Source organism: Catharus ustulatus, chromosome Z (genome assembly GCF_009819885.2).
Source record: "Catharus ustulatus isolate bCatUst1 chromosome Z, bCatUst1.pri.v2, whole genome shotgun sequence".
Lineage (NCBI taxonomy): Eukaryota > Metazoa > Chordata > Aves > Passeriformes > Turdidae > Catharus > Catharus ustulatus.
Window position 1 is genome coordinate 58355315 of NC_046262.2, and position 16512 is coordinate 58371826.

Here is a 16512-nt window from a genome sequence, read left to right on the forward strand (position 1 = left end):
GAAGGAAAACCAATCATTTTCTCCAAGGATTCCTCTGGAGTGCTCATCAGTCATCCCCAGAATACTTCCAGGAGTGCCTTAAGAGCATACTAACCCAAATCATTTGCCATTTCCTTTCTTACTCCCTCCCTAGTGGAGGATGTCTGTGAAGTGAGGGAATCTTTGAGAGGTTCTTTATTCACTGTTTGCTCACCTAGGGCTCAAGAAGAGCAAAGAAGTCCAGGTTTCACCTGGTGTGGTAATGAGGCTCTGTAGTACTTGAGAGATCTTTTTTTTTTAATGTACTTCAGGAATCCCTTGACTTCAGCACAGACTGGTTTCCTAAAACAATCTGTCCTGCTGAAATATTTTTAAGATTTTTCTCTGCTATGCAGATGTCTTAAAAAAATTTCAACAGCATCTCTAAGTAAAAAGTAGAAGTGTATATGTAGATTTGGGATGCTAGAGCTCTCAAATAAATAGGCATATGTATAATATATGTACATATATTGCATACATGTATGTATATACATGCAATACAAGGCTTGGAGTCAATGATTTTGAAGGTCTTTTCCAACGTTAATGGTTTTTAAAATTCTCTGATCGTGAAAATTGATGTGCCTTCCATCCAGGGCGAGTAGTTCTGCTTGAAGATATCCTCTTTTTAAATGGAAATCCCAAATCCTGCAATTTGCATTGTTTTTCACGTGAAGGGGAGTGGAAGGATCTCTTTTCAGGCACCAGACTTGTCCATAGATTTGAGCATCCTGTGGTGTGTCTGTATCCCTGGAGAAGGTGCAAATTGGGCAGACATCTGAGAAACCTCATTCTTCCCCCACTACATCCATCCATCCGAGGCAATTTCTAGTGTAAGAACAAAGTAATACAGCAGGGTATCTGGCCTGAAATCTGGCCTGAAATCTGGCCTTTAATTCTCACCGCACTTTTTTGCCCACTGGGTGACATTAGTTTCAAGTCTCTCCTGCTGAGCAATCTAAGCTGTCACACGTGGGTGCAGCTGGGCAGCTCAGGACTTACTGTGGGCCTCTGCTTTGGCAGCATAATTCCTGTTTATCTATGGAGCAAAACAGAGAAGAGCCTGGGCCCATAGAAACTCTCCCTCCAGTCTCTGGTAGAGTGATGTAAAGAGGATGGACTCCCAGCCTCAGCACTGCCCTGCCCAATTAAGCCTGTAATGAGAAACTAACCATTCTGGGTTTTTCAACACTGATCAGAAATTTTAAAAAAACTTGGCAAGAGGAGTTCTTGTAAAAATACCTCTGCAGTGTTGTCTCACTTCTTATTTTTAGAATAAATCCTGTTAATTCTTACAGGAGATTTCAAGGCTGCTCTCTAGTGGCTGCAACTGTCATGATGTTTTTTGAAGGACCAGCTAGGGTGTTCATTTGTTTCAGCAACAAGTTTTCTGAAAATCAGCATGATTTTTCTGATTATTTCACGTAGTTTTAAGGGGTTTGCAGTGGGTATTTTTCTCTTTTTGTGATATTTTTTTTTTTACATTCATTAAAGTGTCTTATTTCAAAGACTTGATGCCTTGGGGTCACTGTGCTCAAAATAGTGACCTTCCATGGGGTGCAATGGGCTCAGCCAGAGAGAAAAAGTAGTTTTCTCTGGCTTTCCTTCAACCAGGAGGAAATTCAAAGGCCCTATCTGAACCAAAAATTTGTAGGACATGATCCTGCTCTACCACAGGAGCACCCTGTGCAACCTGCAGGAAACTGCTGTATGGAAGAGCAGCACTGGGGATTGACCCAAAGCCTTTCTTGCTTACAAAGCAGGTAAAAAAGCACTGGAAAAAGAGAAGGCAGCTGTGTTTAACAAGATGCCTTCTTTGGATGTCTTGTGCATGGTCCCTGAGTGTTGCATGGCTGAGCGAGAAAATAACCATCTTGCAGTTTTCCAGAATCTTACAAACATTTCCAAATCACAGAAATGTGTCCTGTAGGAGGAAACAAGGGTATTTCAAGCAGGTACTTTTGTAAACAGTGGTTTTGTAAAAAAATTTTGTCATGTTTTGCTGTAGTGGGTTACAGGAAGAGGGAGAGGGTTTTTTTAAAAGTCCATGACCATCCTCATTCACTATTCAGACATCATTCCAAACTGTGTTCATTCAAAGCCTGCTGAAAATGCTTGTCCAGCTGTTCATCTTTGCTAAACAATTTGTGAGTCCTCAGCTTAGAATGAGTCATTCTTTTTCATATCATTGCAGGGAAGATAGAGAAGATCAAGCCTCCGGCATCCCCCACCACAGAAGGCCCTGCCTCACAGCTGGACCCTCCTCCTGAGGAGTCTGCAGGAGCCCAGCGACCCAAGAACCTGATGCAGACCCTCATGGAGGATTATGAAACACACAAAACCAAGAGACGAGAAAGGATGGACGACAGTGCGGTGAGTGCAGTTCTTCTTCTCCATTTTCGCTCTGTGATAGAGACCATGACTTGTGAGAACCAACAGCCGCTGAAAAAGGTTATTTTACCAGAATCTGCTCAGATCACCTTGCAAGTGGATAAGGATTTTAACACATTGTAAGGGGCAGATGTTCAAAATGGAAGGATGCAGGCCAGTGAAGAGGAAGAGTGTGTCACTGCAAATATTAAAGGCAACTCACATTTCATTTCAGTTAATTATGTTAACTAATAAGAGCAGCGGGTAGCTGCCCTGTAATTGGCAGATTCTGTTAATTCACATATCACCAAGACCCTCCAGTGGGTTATTTCAGTGACGCTTTGAAATTTGTGGACGAAGCACGTATTCACACCTGTCTTTGTAGATCCTCCCCGAAGTCCAATCCAAGTGTGCTCAGTCCTCACTGTAAGTTGGTAGCTTCCCCAGAAACTACCCCTTGTGAAACTAGACAGGGAGTGTCTCAGAAGTTAACTTGGATCCTTCAACAGCCAGCACGTTGTTGCTGGATTTGTTGTCTTTCTTCCACACAAGCAGTAGTAGAGTTTATCTGTAAGGTGTTCTTTATTAGAGACACTAATAAGAAGAGCTGTGGATTTTGTAACTGGAAGTATCAAAATTCAGGAAAATCTCTTTCTCCTAAGAGAGCATGAGCTGTTTCTTGTTCAGAGTCATTACTGTTGTGAAATGAGTGCAGAAGATAGTAAGATACAAGTTCAGTGTCAAACTCCTTAAATGGACGCAGTGTTTGCTGTGTTTGATGCCAAAGTCATCCAGACATTTCCCAAAGATAGCTGAACAATGACCCTACTGCCAAGGATGCTCCAGCAAACTGCTTTCTAGTAATGTTCATTAAAGGCAGGTTCTCATTATGGATGTAGATGTAAGTGAAGGTTTGTAACATGAATACTGCTCTGGTCTGGCAGCTTTTAATCACTACTTGTGAATATTGCAGAGTAGCAAAAGGCAAAAATCAGGAGGAATGAACTATGGAGGGGTCTCGATGCACTTTTGTTGGCTAACCAAAAATGCAGATAGATTCATTTCCAGTGCACACAAGAAACTTTCTGGTCCCTTATTCTACTGAGGACACTGAAAAACAAGGTTCCATTGTCCATCAGACTTCTACAGCAGATAGAAAGCCAGCTTGTGCACAGGAGCATGTCTCATTCTGGCAGTGGCATCTTGGGGCCACATCTTAGGAAGAAGTCACTCGCTAGTTTCCTCTCCTTCCCCAAAGCACACAGTGAATCAGGATGCCCCCATCTGCTCTGGTCAGTGCTGTTCCCTGGCATCTTCCCAGAGCATCTCTTCCTGCAGGTGCTCAGAGGCTTGCAGGGCAATTCTCATGACCTTTGCAGAAACTGAGAGGAAAAATAAAAAAAGTTTGGTATAAAATGCCCACTGTGCAAACCAGCTCTGGGAGTCCCACACAGACAGTCAGCCTGGTGGCTGGAAACTTCAGAGCAGCTGCTCTACTGATGGGGTGGCACTCAGCTTGTACTCACCCTGTGCTCTTCCTCTGCCCCTGTGAAGGGTAACTTGCCCAGCCCACAAGAAGTGGTGACTTGTGGCTGAAATCACAGATCCTGCTCATTTACTTGAGCACAGTTTCTCAAGTGCTTGCAGAGCTGCACACGTGCTCCCTGGAAAGCAGACTGGGCACAGTTGCGTGGTCTCTGCTACAGTCGGAAGCGATGTCCTGACCAGAGTGCTGGTCAGTGGTCTGGGCAGTGTCTGACCACAGAGAAGTGCTCTGGGTGACATTTCAGCTCTCCATTGCTGCTAAAGCTGCCCAGGCACTGGCTGCCCAAAGACACACTGCCAGAGCATTGGTGGTACTCAGACAACACTGTGGGACTTTGGTGTGCACTGGTTCTCTGTGAATTCACTGAAGCCCAGAAAATTAATACCAGAAAAGACTTTATCCCACAGCTTGAGGTTTGTTGTCATTCTCCTCTTCTGTAAGCCCGCTGCATAAAGACAAACAAGATTTTTTACTGCTGCTCACCCAAAATCCTATTAGAGGTCTGTGTCCTGGAAAGCCCAGGGAGAACTTCCTGAAATCAGCAGGAGTGTTTTGTTTCTTTTCCCTGGCTTTTTCCACTCTCCTTTGGTAAACAACTCTGCCATTGACAAGGGAAAGATGATTTTAATTTGAAGTGCTGCACTTGTACCACCGTCAGTTTATATGAATATTTTACAGTCCAGGCTAAGCAACTGTTATTTAAAAAACAAATAGCTTTAATTTGTCAGCAGAGAGCATTTGAACAGTGTTGTCAGGAAAAAGGATTTCTGTAACTAAAGACACAAAATAGCAAGTCACTGCACTTGGGAGAAGGGGCATAACGACCAGACAGGCAGCTGTTATTTGGAGTATTATGTCCTGAGAGCTGACTGTGGCTCAGCGTTGTTCTTTGTGAGTGAGGAGAGCAGAGGCTTCCTCAAGTCGTGGGAGCAGTCAGAGTGCCTGGCACAGCAGCCATGGTCTCCTGAATGGAGAGATTTGTGGAAAGGTTTAATGTCCACAGAACTCTCTCTCGTGCTCAGCACACCAGCAGCACTGATGTACAGACATCCACTTTTGCCCTGCGTAAGACACAGCAAAAGACAGGAGGGTGGTTTCAGTAGGACATTTACCCTTCCTAGTCTCTCCTTCTGGCATCACCACCTTCTGTTTCATGTGTGGCTTCACTGGCTTTAGTGGCTACAACATGGCCTCTCTGGTCAAGGCTTGTAGGTTATGCCCTTCAGAAAGAGAGGGCAAATCAAACCCATCCTGGAAGAACTGTGCTGCTCAGGAAAGGGGGCAGTTTCTTCCAGATGATGTGTTGCAGTACAGGTTTCAGCAGATGAATCAAAGAGAAGCAGCAGCAAGAAAACAGGTCAAGCACTGATGGTAAACAAGACTGAGACTGGCCAAGCAACGCCATTAAAATAGCACCAAACTGGCTAATCTTTCCTTTTTATTTTTTATGACACTAAGTTGCTTGAAGTCTTGTACTCTGGAATGTGCCAGTTCTTGGAATTTCTGTAATTTGTTCTTGTTTCCTAGTTATAACATGCTTGTTCAATGTACTAATGCTGGTCTTTTCCCTTTCTACCAGTACACCTGTAAATTACTGTCTAGCAAGGTTACTTCTGAGGTACTTTTCAAGTGCTTGTTTATTTTTGCTTCTTCTTGCATGGTGATTCCAAGTGCATGTTGCTGCAGTTGGCATTTTTATGGTGTGTGCCAGTGCCATTCCATATAAAAAAATATGTGTGTGTGATATTCCTTTATATTTCTCATCAGCAAATGTTTGTGTGGCTGGTCTTCTAACCCTTGGATTCTAGTTAAAATTTCTGTGCCATGGGAGAGGTTGTAATTAAAGGGATGGGAGCTGTTGCCTGGGACTGAAGCACTCCTGAGGTGAGAAATGAGAACTTTCCCTTGAACCCTCTTACCATTTTGCTGGCAAAGCTAAACCTGGGATCCAAGCATCTTCAGATGCATGAAACTTCTGTGGCTTTCCTTTGTCTCATCCGTGGAAGAGTCAGATCCAAGTGCATGGCCTCAGTCTGTTCCATTTTGTGAACCTTTCCTTGTCCCTGTCAGCTGTGATGTGATGACTGATCAGAGTCCCACAACTTAGCATCAGTGTTTGTCTCAGGGTGAAATAAACCCAAATCTGCCAAACAAAGGGTATTTACAATGACATCTGGTATTTTAGCAAAGTGGTAATTGGCACAGTCCCCACAAAGCTGGACTTTGCCAAAGGCAGTAATTTTAAGAGCAGGTAGTTGATACTAATTACACTTTCACAATGTTTGTTAAGAATGAGGTGCTCAGTAATGTGTAAATTTCAAATTACTGTAATTTTCTCTGCAGATTGTGGTAGTGACTGATACTCATTTGTCCAACATCAGTACTTTTTAATAAACCTGAATCTTCCATTTTTCCCTATTTCATAATATATTTATTTATTATCTATATAGCACATCAGCTACCTCAAGACAAGTACATGCACATTTTCTGACCTGGAGAGTAAAGCAAAGACAAGACTATGCCATTTCCCATTCATTAAATAATTTAGAGTGGGTTTTATCTCACTGATACAAACCAGTGATTGATCTTTGTGTATTTGTAGATAGTTAAATCAGTACAAGGGCAGTGTGTTTTCAGAGTCCTGGTTTTAAACACAGGTTGTGCCTTTTCTCCTCCATAATAGCTGCACAATAATCTAAGTCAAGGTTTGTGAACAGCAAGTAGTGATCAGAGTGTTTGATGTTGTGTGAGAGGCAGAAGTTCAGGTGTAGTTTTTACAGGCTCAGGCCATGGTCTTCTGCTGGGGGGAAGAGTTTTGTGTCCACCGTGTGTAATGGTAATGATACAAAGAACAAGGAGCTGGAAAAGAATGTGTATGAATGGAAAAGGGATTAGAAATAAAAAACGACACAGCAATTCCTCATGCAGGTGAAAGTATGTTCTCTGGGTATTCCCCAGTATCCAACCTCAGACTGAAGAAACCATGTGATCCTCACTGGAAATCTTCAGCTGAAACCAGACAGGTTATTTCAGAAAGAACAGCAAGACTCAAGGCATGATATGCCCCTACTCTCTACTAACCCCACAGCCGATCTTTGTCTCCTGTTCACCAGTCTTCCAAAATGCACTCTGATGCAGGCAACTGGCTCACTTTTAATCATCGTTGGCAGCACTGTAGCTGTCCCAGCTGTGCTTGCCCTGGCTTGAGAGCAGGGGCTTCCATGCGTTCATCTTGACAGCTCCACTCTGGAAAGCAGAAAACAGCCCCCCAGCAAGGCACAGAAACTGCTGGAGTTCAGCTACCACAACCACTGCATCCTGCTTCATTGGGATGATTTGTTGTATCACCCCCAAATTCCTGCAGCCTATACTAAAAGCACATCCCACTGCTGTTTAAAGAGACTTATGTGCATGCCCCTATATAGGACATTTTTATCTTCAAAACTTTCTGCTTTCGGCTGTACAGCTATACATATATTCAAATGTACAGGACATTAGCTTGAGTTTCCTTAATACCGATCATGCTGTAGCAGATAACTGCAGTAAGGTGACATTTATGCAACATTAAAAGCAAGTGCTGAAATTTTTGTGTTACAAAGCAGAAGATGAACATACTAGATTTGATGGCATGGGGCACACAGTTCATGTTTTAATACTGAGAAGCAGCAATTTAATACTGCCACTGCCCTGTTTCAAGTAAACACATTTTAATCTCAGATTCCCAGCTCCTCACTGTGTTTACTAGTAGTCTGAGTATTCAGTAAACAGCATTAAATAGGTACAGTAAGGAAAATACTTTACATGCTGGAGAAAAAGATGTTCTTTTGGTAGTTCTAGTTTTATTTAAAGCATTTAGTTTATCATTCCTAAGCAGGAGTGCTCACATCTGCAGGAGCAGGCAGCCTGTTTCCTGCATTTGTGCTTCCATCTCTTTATGTACGCTGTGCTCCGTGAATGTGCTTTCTGCAACAACTTTACCACACAGTACTCACAGATTTTAGATGTGCAGACCTTTGCATTTTCTATTTTCTTTTTTTCTTTTAGTCCTTCCAGATTCAGATGGGAAGAATCAGTTAAATATTAAACCTTAGAAAAACTGTTTCGCTTCCACATCAGTTTTGCTACTATGTTCAACAAGAATTGTCTTCCACGATATAGCAGTCAGTTTTCTGACTACTCAAAAAACACCACTATTTCAGTGGTTGTGATAAATATTATTTGGTCTAAAGCATATATATAATATATATTTTTTATATATATATATATCTATATATATATATATTTCTATTGTTGTCAGAAAGAAAGCAGTTATTAAAGCAGTAATCTGTGTCCTGGATTTGTTAATTCTGGGGAGGAAAACTCAGTATAGGTCAGTCTCCATCTCTAGGATGATTAGAATATTATTGATACACCTGGCAGTGGCAGCTGTTTAAAAATATTTTTTCCCAAAAAAAATCCTCAAAAAATAAATGAAATCTTCAAGGAAAGACCCCTCTGCAATTCTTAGCAAGACCTCAAGCTGCAAACACAAGATCCAGAAAGAAATTTTTTGCAGAGGGTGAAAAGCAGTTTTTACAGCCCTACATATCTTTTGTCTTTCCCTCACACCTACTTCTGCTCTCCAAGCTCTTCCCATTCTACTACAGCAGGTATTCAAATCACCTCTGCCAAATAAGACATTTTATGTAACTTTATTTTTTTTCCCTGATGTGACCTTTTCATTAGGACATTGTTCACAGGCTGAAGAAGCCTAGGCCTAAGTGAAGCATCTGCGTCATAATCTTCCTGCTGCATGCAGTTATGGCTCTTTGGACAGTCTTGGCTGCCTTAGGGCACCCTGAGCCCCAAGCCTGGCCCTGCCTGCACCCACTCAGATGATGCAGGGCATCATCAAGAAGGGTGCTTGTGAAGCATTGAGTTAGCATTTTAGACTTGCAATGGAGAGCCTGGGTGTGCTTTACTCTTTATGGATCTAGAGTCAGCCCTGATACGAGCCAAAAATATTTTAAAATTGAGATAATTGGCTATTTTTAGGCAAGCAGCTTCCCGGGTCACGAATTCAATGCTCCATTGAGGGGTCCCAATTCCCCACTCAGTCATTCCAGTTGCGTGCTATAATTATGCCACTGTTTCCTCTAGCGGGTCTAAAACTGTCACAGCCTTGTAAAAACAAGGGTTGTTTTAGGTCAAACACTCTTTTCAGTAGATTAGAATAATAATTCTGGAATAGCTATTCAAAAGGACCTTTCGTTTATATACTGTACCATGTAGTGCTAACACTGAGCCAAACTTGCTTTCCTGCAAGATCCAAGTCACATTCGGTGACCTCATGGTACCTCTGACATGAATCCAGATACAGTTTTGCTTAGAGAACCAGCAGCATTTGTGGAAGCAGACAAACTTTGGGATAGCTGTGCAGACCGGGGATAGATGGAAGAAACCCCACTGCCATCTTTTAAGACAAATAGAAGCTGACTGATCCAAAGCAGGAATCTTCAAAGTTTAAGTGTCCTAACTGTTGCAATCCATCACCAGAGACCATCACAATGCTGTGATTCCAGTAAAGAAGCTGCTGATTTCAAACTGCTCTAAACTATGTAAAATCCATTTTCCTTTCAGCTGACATATTTTTGCAGGCGAAATTCCACAGACCTTATTTTAAAATATAGTGACAGTTTTAGTTTAAAATTTATGGTGAGTGATGCACTGATACCCACCCTCAGTTTTGCTTCTCCATTGTTGAGGTTGAGGTGTCTTTTATGGTTGAGTCATTTGATATGGGAGTAACTCCAGTACAGAGCTTACAGGCTGATGCTCCAGACCAATTTTTTCCTTCAGATTTCTTCTTCTTTTCTTTTTTTTTCTTTTTTTTTCTTTCTTTTCTTTTCTTTTCTTTTTTTCTTTTCTTTTCTTTTCTTTTCTTTTCTTTTCTTTTCTTTTCTTTTCTTTTCTTTTCTTTTCTTTTCTTTTCTTTTCTTTTCTTTTCTTTTCTTTTCTTTTCTTTTCTCTTTTCTTTTCTTTTCTTTTCTTTTCTTTTCTTTTCTTTTCTTTTCTTTTCTTTTCTTTTCTTTTCTTTTCTTTTCTTTTCTTTTCTCTTCTTTTCTTTTCCTTTTCTCTCTTCTCTTCTCTTCTCTTCTCTTCTCTTCTCTTCTCTTCTCTTCTCTTCTCTTCTCTTCTCTTCTCTTCTCTTCTCTTCTCTTTTCTTCTCTTCTCTTCTCTCCTCTCTTCTCTTCTCTTCTCTTCTCTTCTCTTCTCTTCTCTTCACTTCTCTTCTCTTCTCTTCTCTTCTCTTCTCTTCTCTTCTCTTCTCTTCTCTTCTCTTCTCTTCTCTTCTCTTCTCTTCTCTTCTCTTCTCTTCTCTTCTCTTCTCTTCTCTTCTCTTTCTCTTTCTCTTCTCTTTCTCTTTCTCTTTCTCTTTCTCTTTCTCTTTCTCTTTCTCTTTCTCTTTTCATTGCTAGGTTTATGAGCACATTTGCCCTCTGCTAGGAAGAACAGAAAACACTCAGTCCTCATCCCTCCTTCTGGTGGCTGTTCTGCAAAAAGAGGAAGCATGATTCTGGGCAAAATTTCTAAACAAAATCCCTCTAGTGGACCTGGACTAACTTTGTGGCCATGGTCAGTGCTGAGAATGAGATTAAGCTTTTGTTAAAATTTGTCTTAAAATTCGTCTTGTTGCCAGATTTTGTATTCAGTTCCTTGGCTTATTCATAGTCATAGTCAAAAGGAACTAAGAGGGCAAAAAAAACCCTAATGCTGGCAAAACTCCATCCTATCTTCAGCTCCTGAATGAAGGTCTAGAGGCTACAATTCTCATAAATGCAGTAGTGCATTCGCATTCCCATAAGCAAAGTTATGGTGGCCTGCAATTTCAGCTGACAGAGCTGGTTTTCTGATACTGCCTATACAGCAGCCTAGCGCCTGTGTAGTTTTCCAACCACAGCTTGTCACAAGCTGAAAGAAGAATTTCTTTAGTCTTAAATCACTTTTATTCTAGTCAAGGCTTAAGTCCTCACTGCTTGTGACTTTATTCAGAGAAGAACACAATACTATCATCCCATAAAGATCTTCTACTCTTCTGCAGTCAGGGATGTGCAGAGCAGCTTGCAGGAAGTATTAGGGTCAAGGGATGGCCAGCATTGCTTCAGTGAAGAGTCATGTGTTTGTTGTGGGATTTTTTTAAACTGACGTAAAAAGATTCAAAAGTTTGCTTCTTTGGAAGGGATGGTTGCAACATACTGAGGGTAATTGACATTTGTATAAATAGGTACGGAGTGTGTGCATATACTGTGTGTATGATGTGTGTATATGAAATACGTATAAATGTATCAGGCCCATCTTCCTTTTGCATGTGCATAGGGTAATTCTTCACCCCAGGAGCACTTTGATCACAGTGTGTGGTAGCTGCAGCCCAAGGACCAAGAGAAGGGGCAGGGGTTGGGGGCAGGCGGTGCCTGAGAGGGTGATGTGCTGGAATAGGCAGCTCTCTGCTTCCTGGGCTCCCTGTGCAGCTCCAGAGCAGCCTCTGGAGAAAGCTGAAGGATGTTTGCTGGTTCGTGGTTCTGAAGGTGTGCGGTTTTAGTTTGAAACAAAAGTAAATTTGGCCCTGGGGAGAGGGCCAAGACCCTGGGACAGAGCAATTGCAGCTGAGGCTCCCTTGCAGAGAGCTGGATGCTGCCACGCAGCTCCTACCACTTCTGTCCTCCTGTGGTGTGGCTTTGCTCCTGTGTGCCATCCCCCCACTTTCACATCATTGCATGTCTTGGTTTTCTGCACAGGTGTGGCACTGGAGCCCCATGGGGAGGGCTGGCCTGGCTGCCCACCTGGCTGGTCTCTGCCTGCCTGCCCGCAAAGTGTGGGACAGCCTGGAGGCAGGGCCAGCTGAGTGACATCCTGTGCTTTCCTTTTCTTTCCTGACCAGGTGCTGGAGGCAACCCGGGTGAACCGCAGGAAGAGTGCCCTGGCGTTGCGCTGGGAAGCTGGCATTTATGCCAACCGAGAGGAGGACGAGTAACCACACTGCAGTGTGAAGACAGCAACCAGGCATGCCGGAACCAAAAACAAGAGAAAGGAAGAAAGGAAAAAAACAAAAAAACAGCGAACACAAAAACCCACCATGAAAGCAGCAGCATTTTAGTCCAATATTTATTAAATACACAACAAACTCGATGCACATAGACACAGAAATGATCCAGCTCCTGGCAATCCTAAAACTACAGGAACAACACACCTAGAAAACAGCCCCTTCTTCTTCCCTCCATCTCCCCTCTGAAATAATGCAATGGAGAGGGTGCAGGGGGTGGGAGCCCTTGGGGGTGGGCACAAGAGGGTGATTGTGCCCGTGGACCAGACAGGCTGCAGGCATGTGGCAGGAAGATATTCGTGGAGCAGTCTGCGGCCAGGGCCCACACTTGTGTTTCTCACTGACTGAATTGCCAGCCCTGCTTGCCCCCAGGACCACGGTCCACCCAGCAGCTCCTGTCAGAACCTCCTGCAGTTCCTTCACCTCCCACAGCCGCTGCACAAAGACCGTCGGCATTAATTCGGCATACTCTTATCCAGCCACAAAACACAAAGATACTGCCCTCTGTTCTATTTCTTTGAGGAGACTGAAGGGTTGGGTTTGGGATTGGGTTGGTTGTTTTGGGGGGGGTGGGGGCATGGGTTCTGCTCCCCTTTCTAGTAATTTATCTGTTTAAAAGAAGAAAAACCCAACAAACAGGGAGGCAGTTACTGCAAATGTACAATCCAGCAAACTCAGTCAAACAGTCCTTGTGTTGCAAACACAAGCCATCACAATTTAGGAGTGGAATAGATGGGGATGAGAGCTAAGCCAAATGGATTACCTTAGCTTTAGGATCCTATATGCTTGCAATATCACCTGAACTCCAGGTTCTCAGAGCATATTTACGCAACAAAGTTTCTAAGTAGAAAATCTGTATTTAGCGGATGACAACTATTTTTTGATGGTGGGGTGGGAAAGAGTGGCATACATGTAAAATCTTAGAAGATGGAAAATTTCAAGTAGAAAGGTAGTGGGAAAGGGATACAAATAAAGGACATTTAATTTTTAAATGAGGCAATAAATGAACTAAGCCAGACTCTGGCCTAGAAAGAGGTATGAAATAAAGAAGAAAGATAGGTATGTCTTCAACTATATTTATACAACTTAAAAAGCCTTTGAAGTAGAGTGCTTTGTGGAAGTCTTCACGTTTCCAGGCAACAAAAATGCTAAAGGGCATCATGAGTTGGAAGGAATGAGCAAGGAAGAGCAGACAAGGGAAGAAAATATTATTTTAGCCGTTCAGCCAGTGTTTTCAGCGCTACAAGCAAACCATAGAGCCTTTAGTTATTGCTTAGGCTTGGGATCAGCAGTGAAGGATTAGTGTGGATGTGTGGGTGTGTGGGTGTGGGTGTGGGTGTGTGGGTGAGTGCATGAGGCTGACATACCATAAAGTGTATGGCAGTGTGTGTACTGATTATTTTCTCCACAGCTGTTTACCAGCTATAGGGGTGAGTGCTGTTTTGTTTTATTTTTTTCCGAAAGGGGATATAAAAATAAGGCACTGAGTTAATGCAGTATTTGTGATATTAAAATTTGACCCAACATGGTATTTGCATGAGTCACAATTGCAAAGTATTGACCAGTTTTGTAAGCTGACGATTAGGAAAAGAAATGTGGTATTTATTCTTGTGCTTTGTATTTGTATGTAGTATAGAGGCTGCGGGTTTACTCTTTCTTATCACCAAGCAATACAATAGGAATATTTTACAACTGGGAACCATAATTTCTGGACTAGAAACCAAAAAGTTTGGGAGGTGATGGGAAAAAAGACACTAAACCTTTTTTCTCTTAAAAATATTCTTTCTTTTTAATAATCAATTATTATTTTGACATCTTTTAAAAAAATCATCAGCCAGAATACTGTGTCCTCCCTAAGCCTTTCCTTGGTTTCGCGACCTGCTGTGCTGTTTTATCCTGAAACAGTGAGCTCATTTAAATGACTACCGATACTGTGAACATACTCTGGTGCTTTTCTTAAACAAACACAGAGCTTGCAACCAAATTATGTACGACCACCACCCTTCAGTTCCTCCAGCATGTGATTTCTGTTCATGGACACTTAGAATTTTGAGGCTTGTTTTTAGGGAACTGTAGTAAATACATTTATATCTACCCATTGACTCAGTTCTTTGCATTTTCTTCGTGAGTGCTGTTGAACTGAAGAAAACCTGCTGAACTGAGAGTTCACTGTGATGAGGGCAGCAAGCTCATCCGTGGGGAAGCTCCATGCCTGTGAAGGAATTACAGGAATTACTATCTAATGAAGTGGACCTGTTTTTCAGGCATGGTAATCAAGTGTGATTCATGTCTCAAGGCGGGTTGTTAGCATGCAGCTGCAGGAAAAGCACCAATGCAGCACTAGTGAGGCCAAGTGTCACATAGCTGCAGATGTAAGTTCCACGTACCTGTGTCAAGAAGATTCTTGGCCTTTGGAGAGAGATTAAGAGAGACTAGGAAAAAGGGGTTTTCTGAGAACGGGGGATGGCGTCTCTGGTGTGGTGGTCTTGCATTAAATGGCACACATCAGAGTGCCCCCCAGTATTTGCTCCTGAAAGCTGGGTCAGCCCTGGACTGCCTTCCCAGGAGCTTGCATTTTTATTTTTTTTAGTCTGTAGGCCTGTTTTTCCCTCCAGCATTCTCACTGGAAGCCATCATTAGACGTAATCACCCATTATTAGACATTTTTCCATGCTTTGTTCTCTGTGACAGGAGCATTTGCTTTCAGCCCCTGCAACAAAAGTATTTCAGTCCAGGACAGACAGCCTTTTCACCCAGCACAGTTTTTCTCTTCCAGAAATTATGGACACTTTTAGTCAGCAGCACATTCAGTGCTGTGGTAACAAGAGTGAGATGCAGTTTACTTGCCTCTGTTATTTCATTTGCATGCTACCAAGCTTAGGTGTTTATAAGTATACGGCAGTAATACATATCTATCTATATATGACTATATCAAATGCAACAAAAGAGCACTATTGCAGAGTTAACTTTGTCTCCACAAAAGAAACGCTCAGATCCTTTCCCGTGGCAAAGACTGGTTTTAATGAAACTGTGTACTGAGAAATAGTTAACCATTAGCATTTGTGATTATAATCGGTTTGGGGTTACAGTGCAGGTTTTCTGAAAAATTTGTTTTTAAGGCTGCCAATTTGGGCTTCATCTTGCTCTGTACTGACATTTCTGAGGGAAAATAGAATAGCATTGACATGTTTGGCAACAAAAAGGCAGCATCTTTGTCATGACTTATCAACCAGTTTCAACAATATCTGGCTTTCTGTATGTTAACCACTTAAATGTTATCCTGCTTTTGTTTTATAGTGACTGTGAGGCCTACAATGCAAGTATATAATTATTTTCTCATTAAAATAGAAACCTGTGTTGTGTTTCTATAAAACCGCCTGTTTCTTCACGTTATTGCAGAAGGGTGTGCCCCTGGAAGCTGCGCGTGGCTGGAAGAGAGTGGCCTGTGTCCCACCTCCCAAGGCAGTCAGTCGGTGTCTTCTTGAGGTTCTTAACTTGGTATCTCTCTCTCTCTCTAGAGGTGGGAGAGATCTCTCTGCGCTTGGTGGTGCCAATTGCAGGAACAAGAGCATCCCTGCACATTTCTTTTCCACTCTCATGCTTGTGGGGTTTGCAAAGGCCAAATATGCTTTAGGATTAATCTCATGACCTACCTTTCCTTGCTTCCTGCAGGAGCCCCAGTGTCCTGCATGGCAGAGCACACCCTTTCAGCCAGTTGTCCATTTATCCCAGGCCTGGCTGCAGCAACCAGCTGCTTGCCCATTGCCCCTCACTCCCCCTTCATGGTCAGCCAGACCAGGGGAGATCCCATCCCTCACCCCTTCGAGGGAGCTGCTGCCAGCTTTTCCCTGCAAGAGCTGGGAGGTGCCAGAGCACCAGGTGCACTCAGAAGGGACACAGGGACTTGCTGGGATCTAGCCAGGCTCATGCCAGCCTCTGCCCCTCCCTGTGCTGGGAATAGTCAGGTATTTACAACTCTCTGTGGGAAGCAGCAGGGAACACTGGTGATTTTAGTGGGTGTTGGCTAGGGACAAGTGCTGCTTCCAGTCCATGCTTTCCATGACACCAGCTCTCCTCTCCTTGTGCAAATAGTATCAGAAATGCTATGGAGAAAATCAGTTGTGGATTTACTTTCTAGTTAGCAAATGGAAGTCAAGAAATGGGCCAGAGAACAAGCTTCTTTGAATGAAAACTTATCCATCATTTCCATTCCCTCTGTCTGAAAAAAGTGTTGCTGTCTTCTCAACACGGGAGAGGCTTTCTGTCTTCCTCTGCCTTTCCTTGCTCTGTGCCAAGAAGAATGGTGTACTGGACTCAGTGGCACACAGTGGGAAAAGGAACTCCTTGGCATCTGCTTTGGATTGTATGTGAATTAAAAGTGAAAACTGGACTTTTGCAAGGGGGCATTCAGACATTGCAAAAGTAATTCAGTGACACCAGTGGGTGGCAGCAGCTCAGGAATTTTGCGGTTGGTTCTGCTGTTACCAGCTGTTGTTATCTG

At 42.8% G+C, this 16512-nt stretch overlaps 1 protein-coding gene across 7 annotated transcripts in view; it reads left to right on the forward strand.

Annotated features, from left to right (window-relative positions):
* PALM2AKAP2 (PALM2 and AKAP2 fusion) overlaps positions 1-15384 on the forward strand; it is a 268357-nt gene extending 252973 nt beyond the window's left edge. For 6 of the 7 annotated variants that reach the window (XM_033084949.2, XM_033084951.2, XM_033084953.2 and 3 more), the window contains 3 exons: positions 2210-2388; positions 5511-5549; positions 11850-15384. In XM_033084949.2, the coding sequence (XP_032940840.1) occupies positions 2210-2388; positions 5511-5549; positions 11850-11942 (311 nt within the window). In that variant the 3' untranslated portion in view covers positions 11943-15384. The remainder of the gene's footprint in view (positions 1-2209; positions 2389-5510; positions 5550-11849) is intronic. The other variant, XM_033084950.1, reaches the window with a different exon arrangement.
* The last annotated feature ends 1128 nt before the right edge of the window (positions 15385-16512 follow it).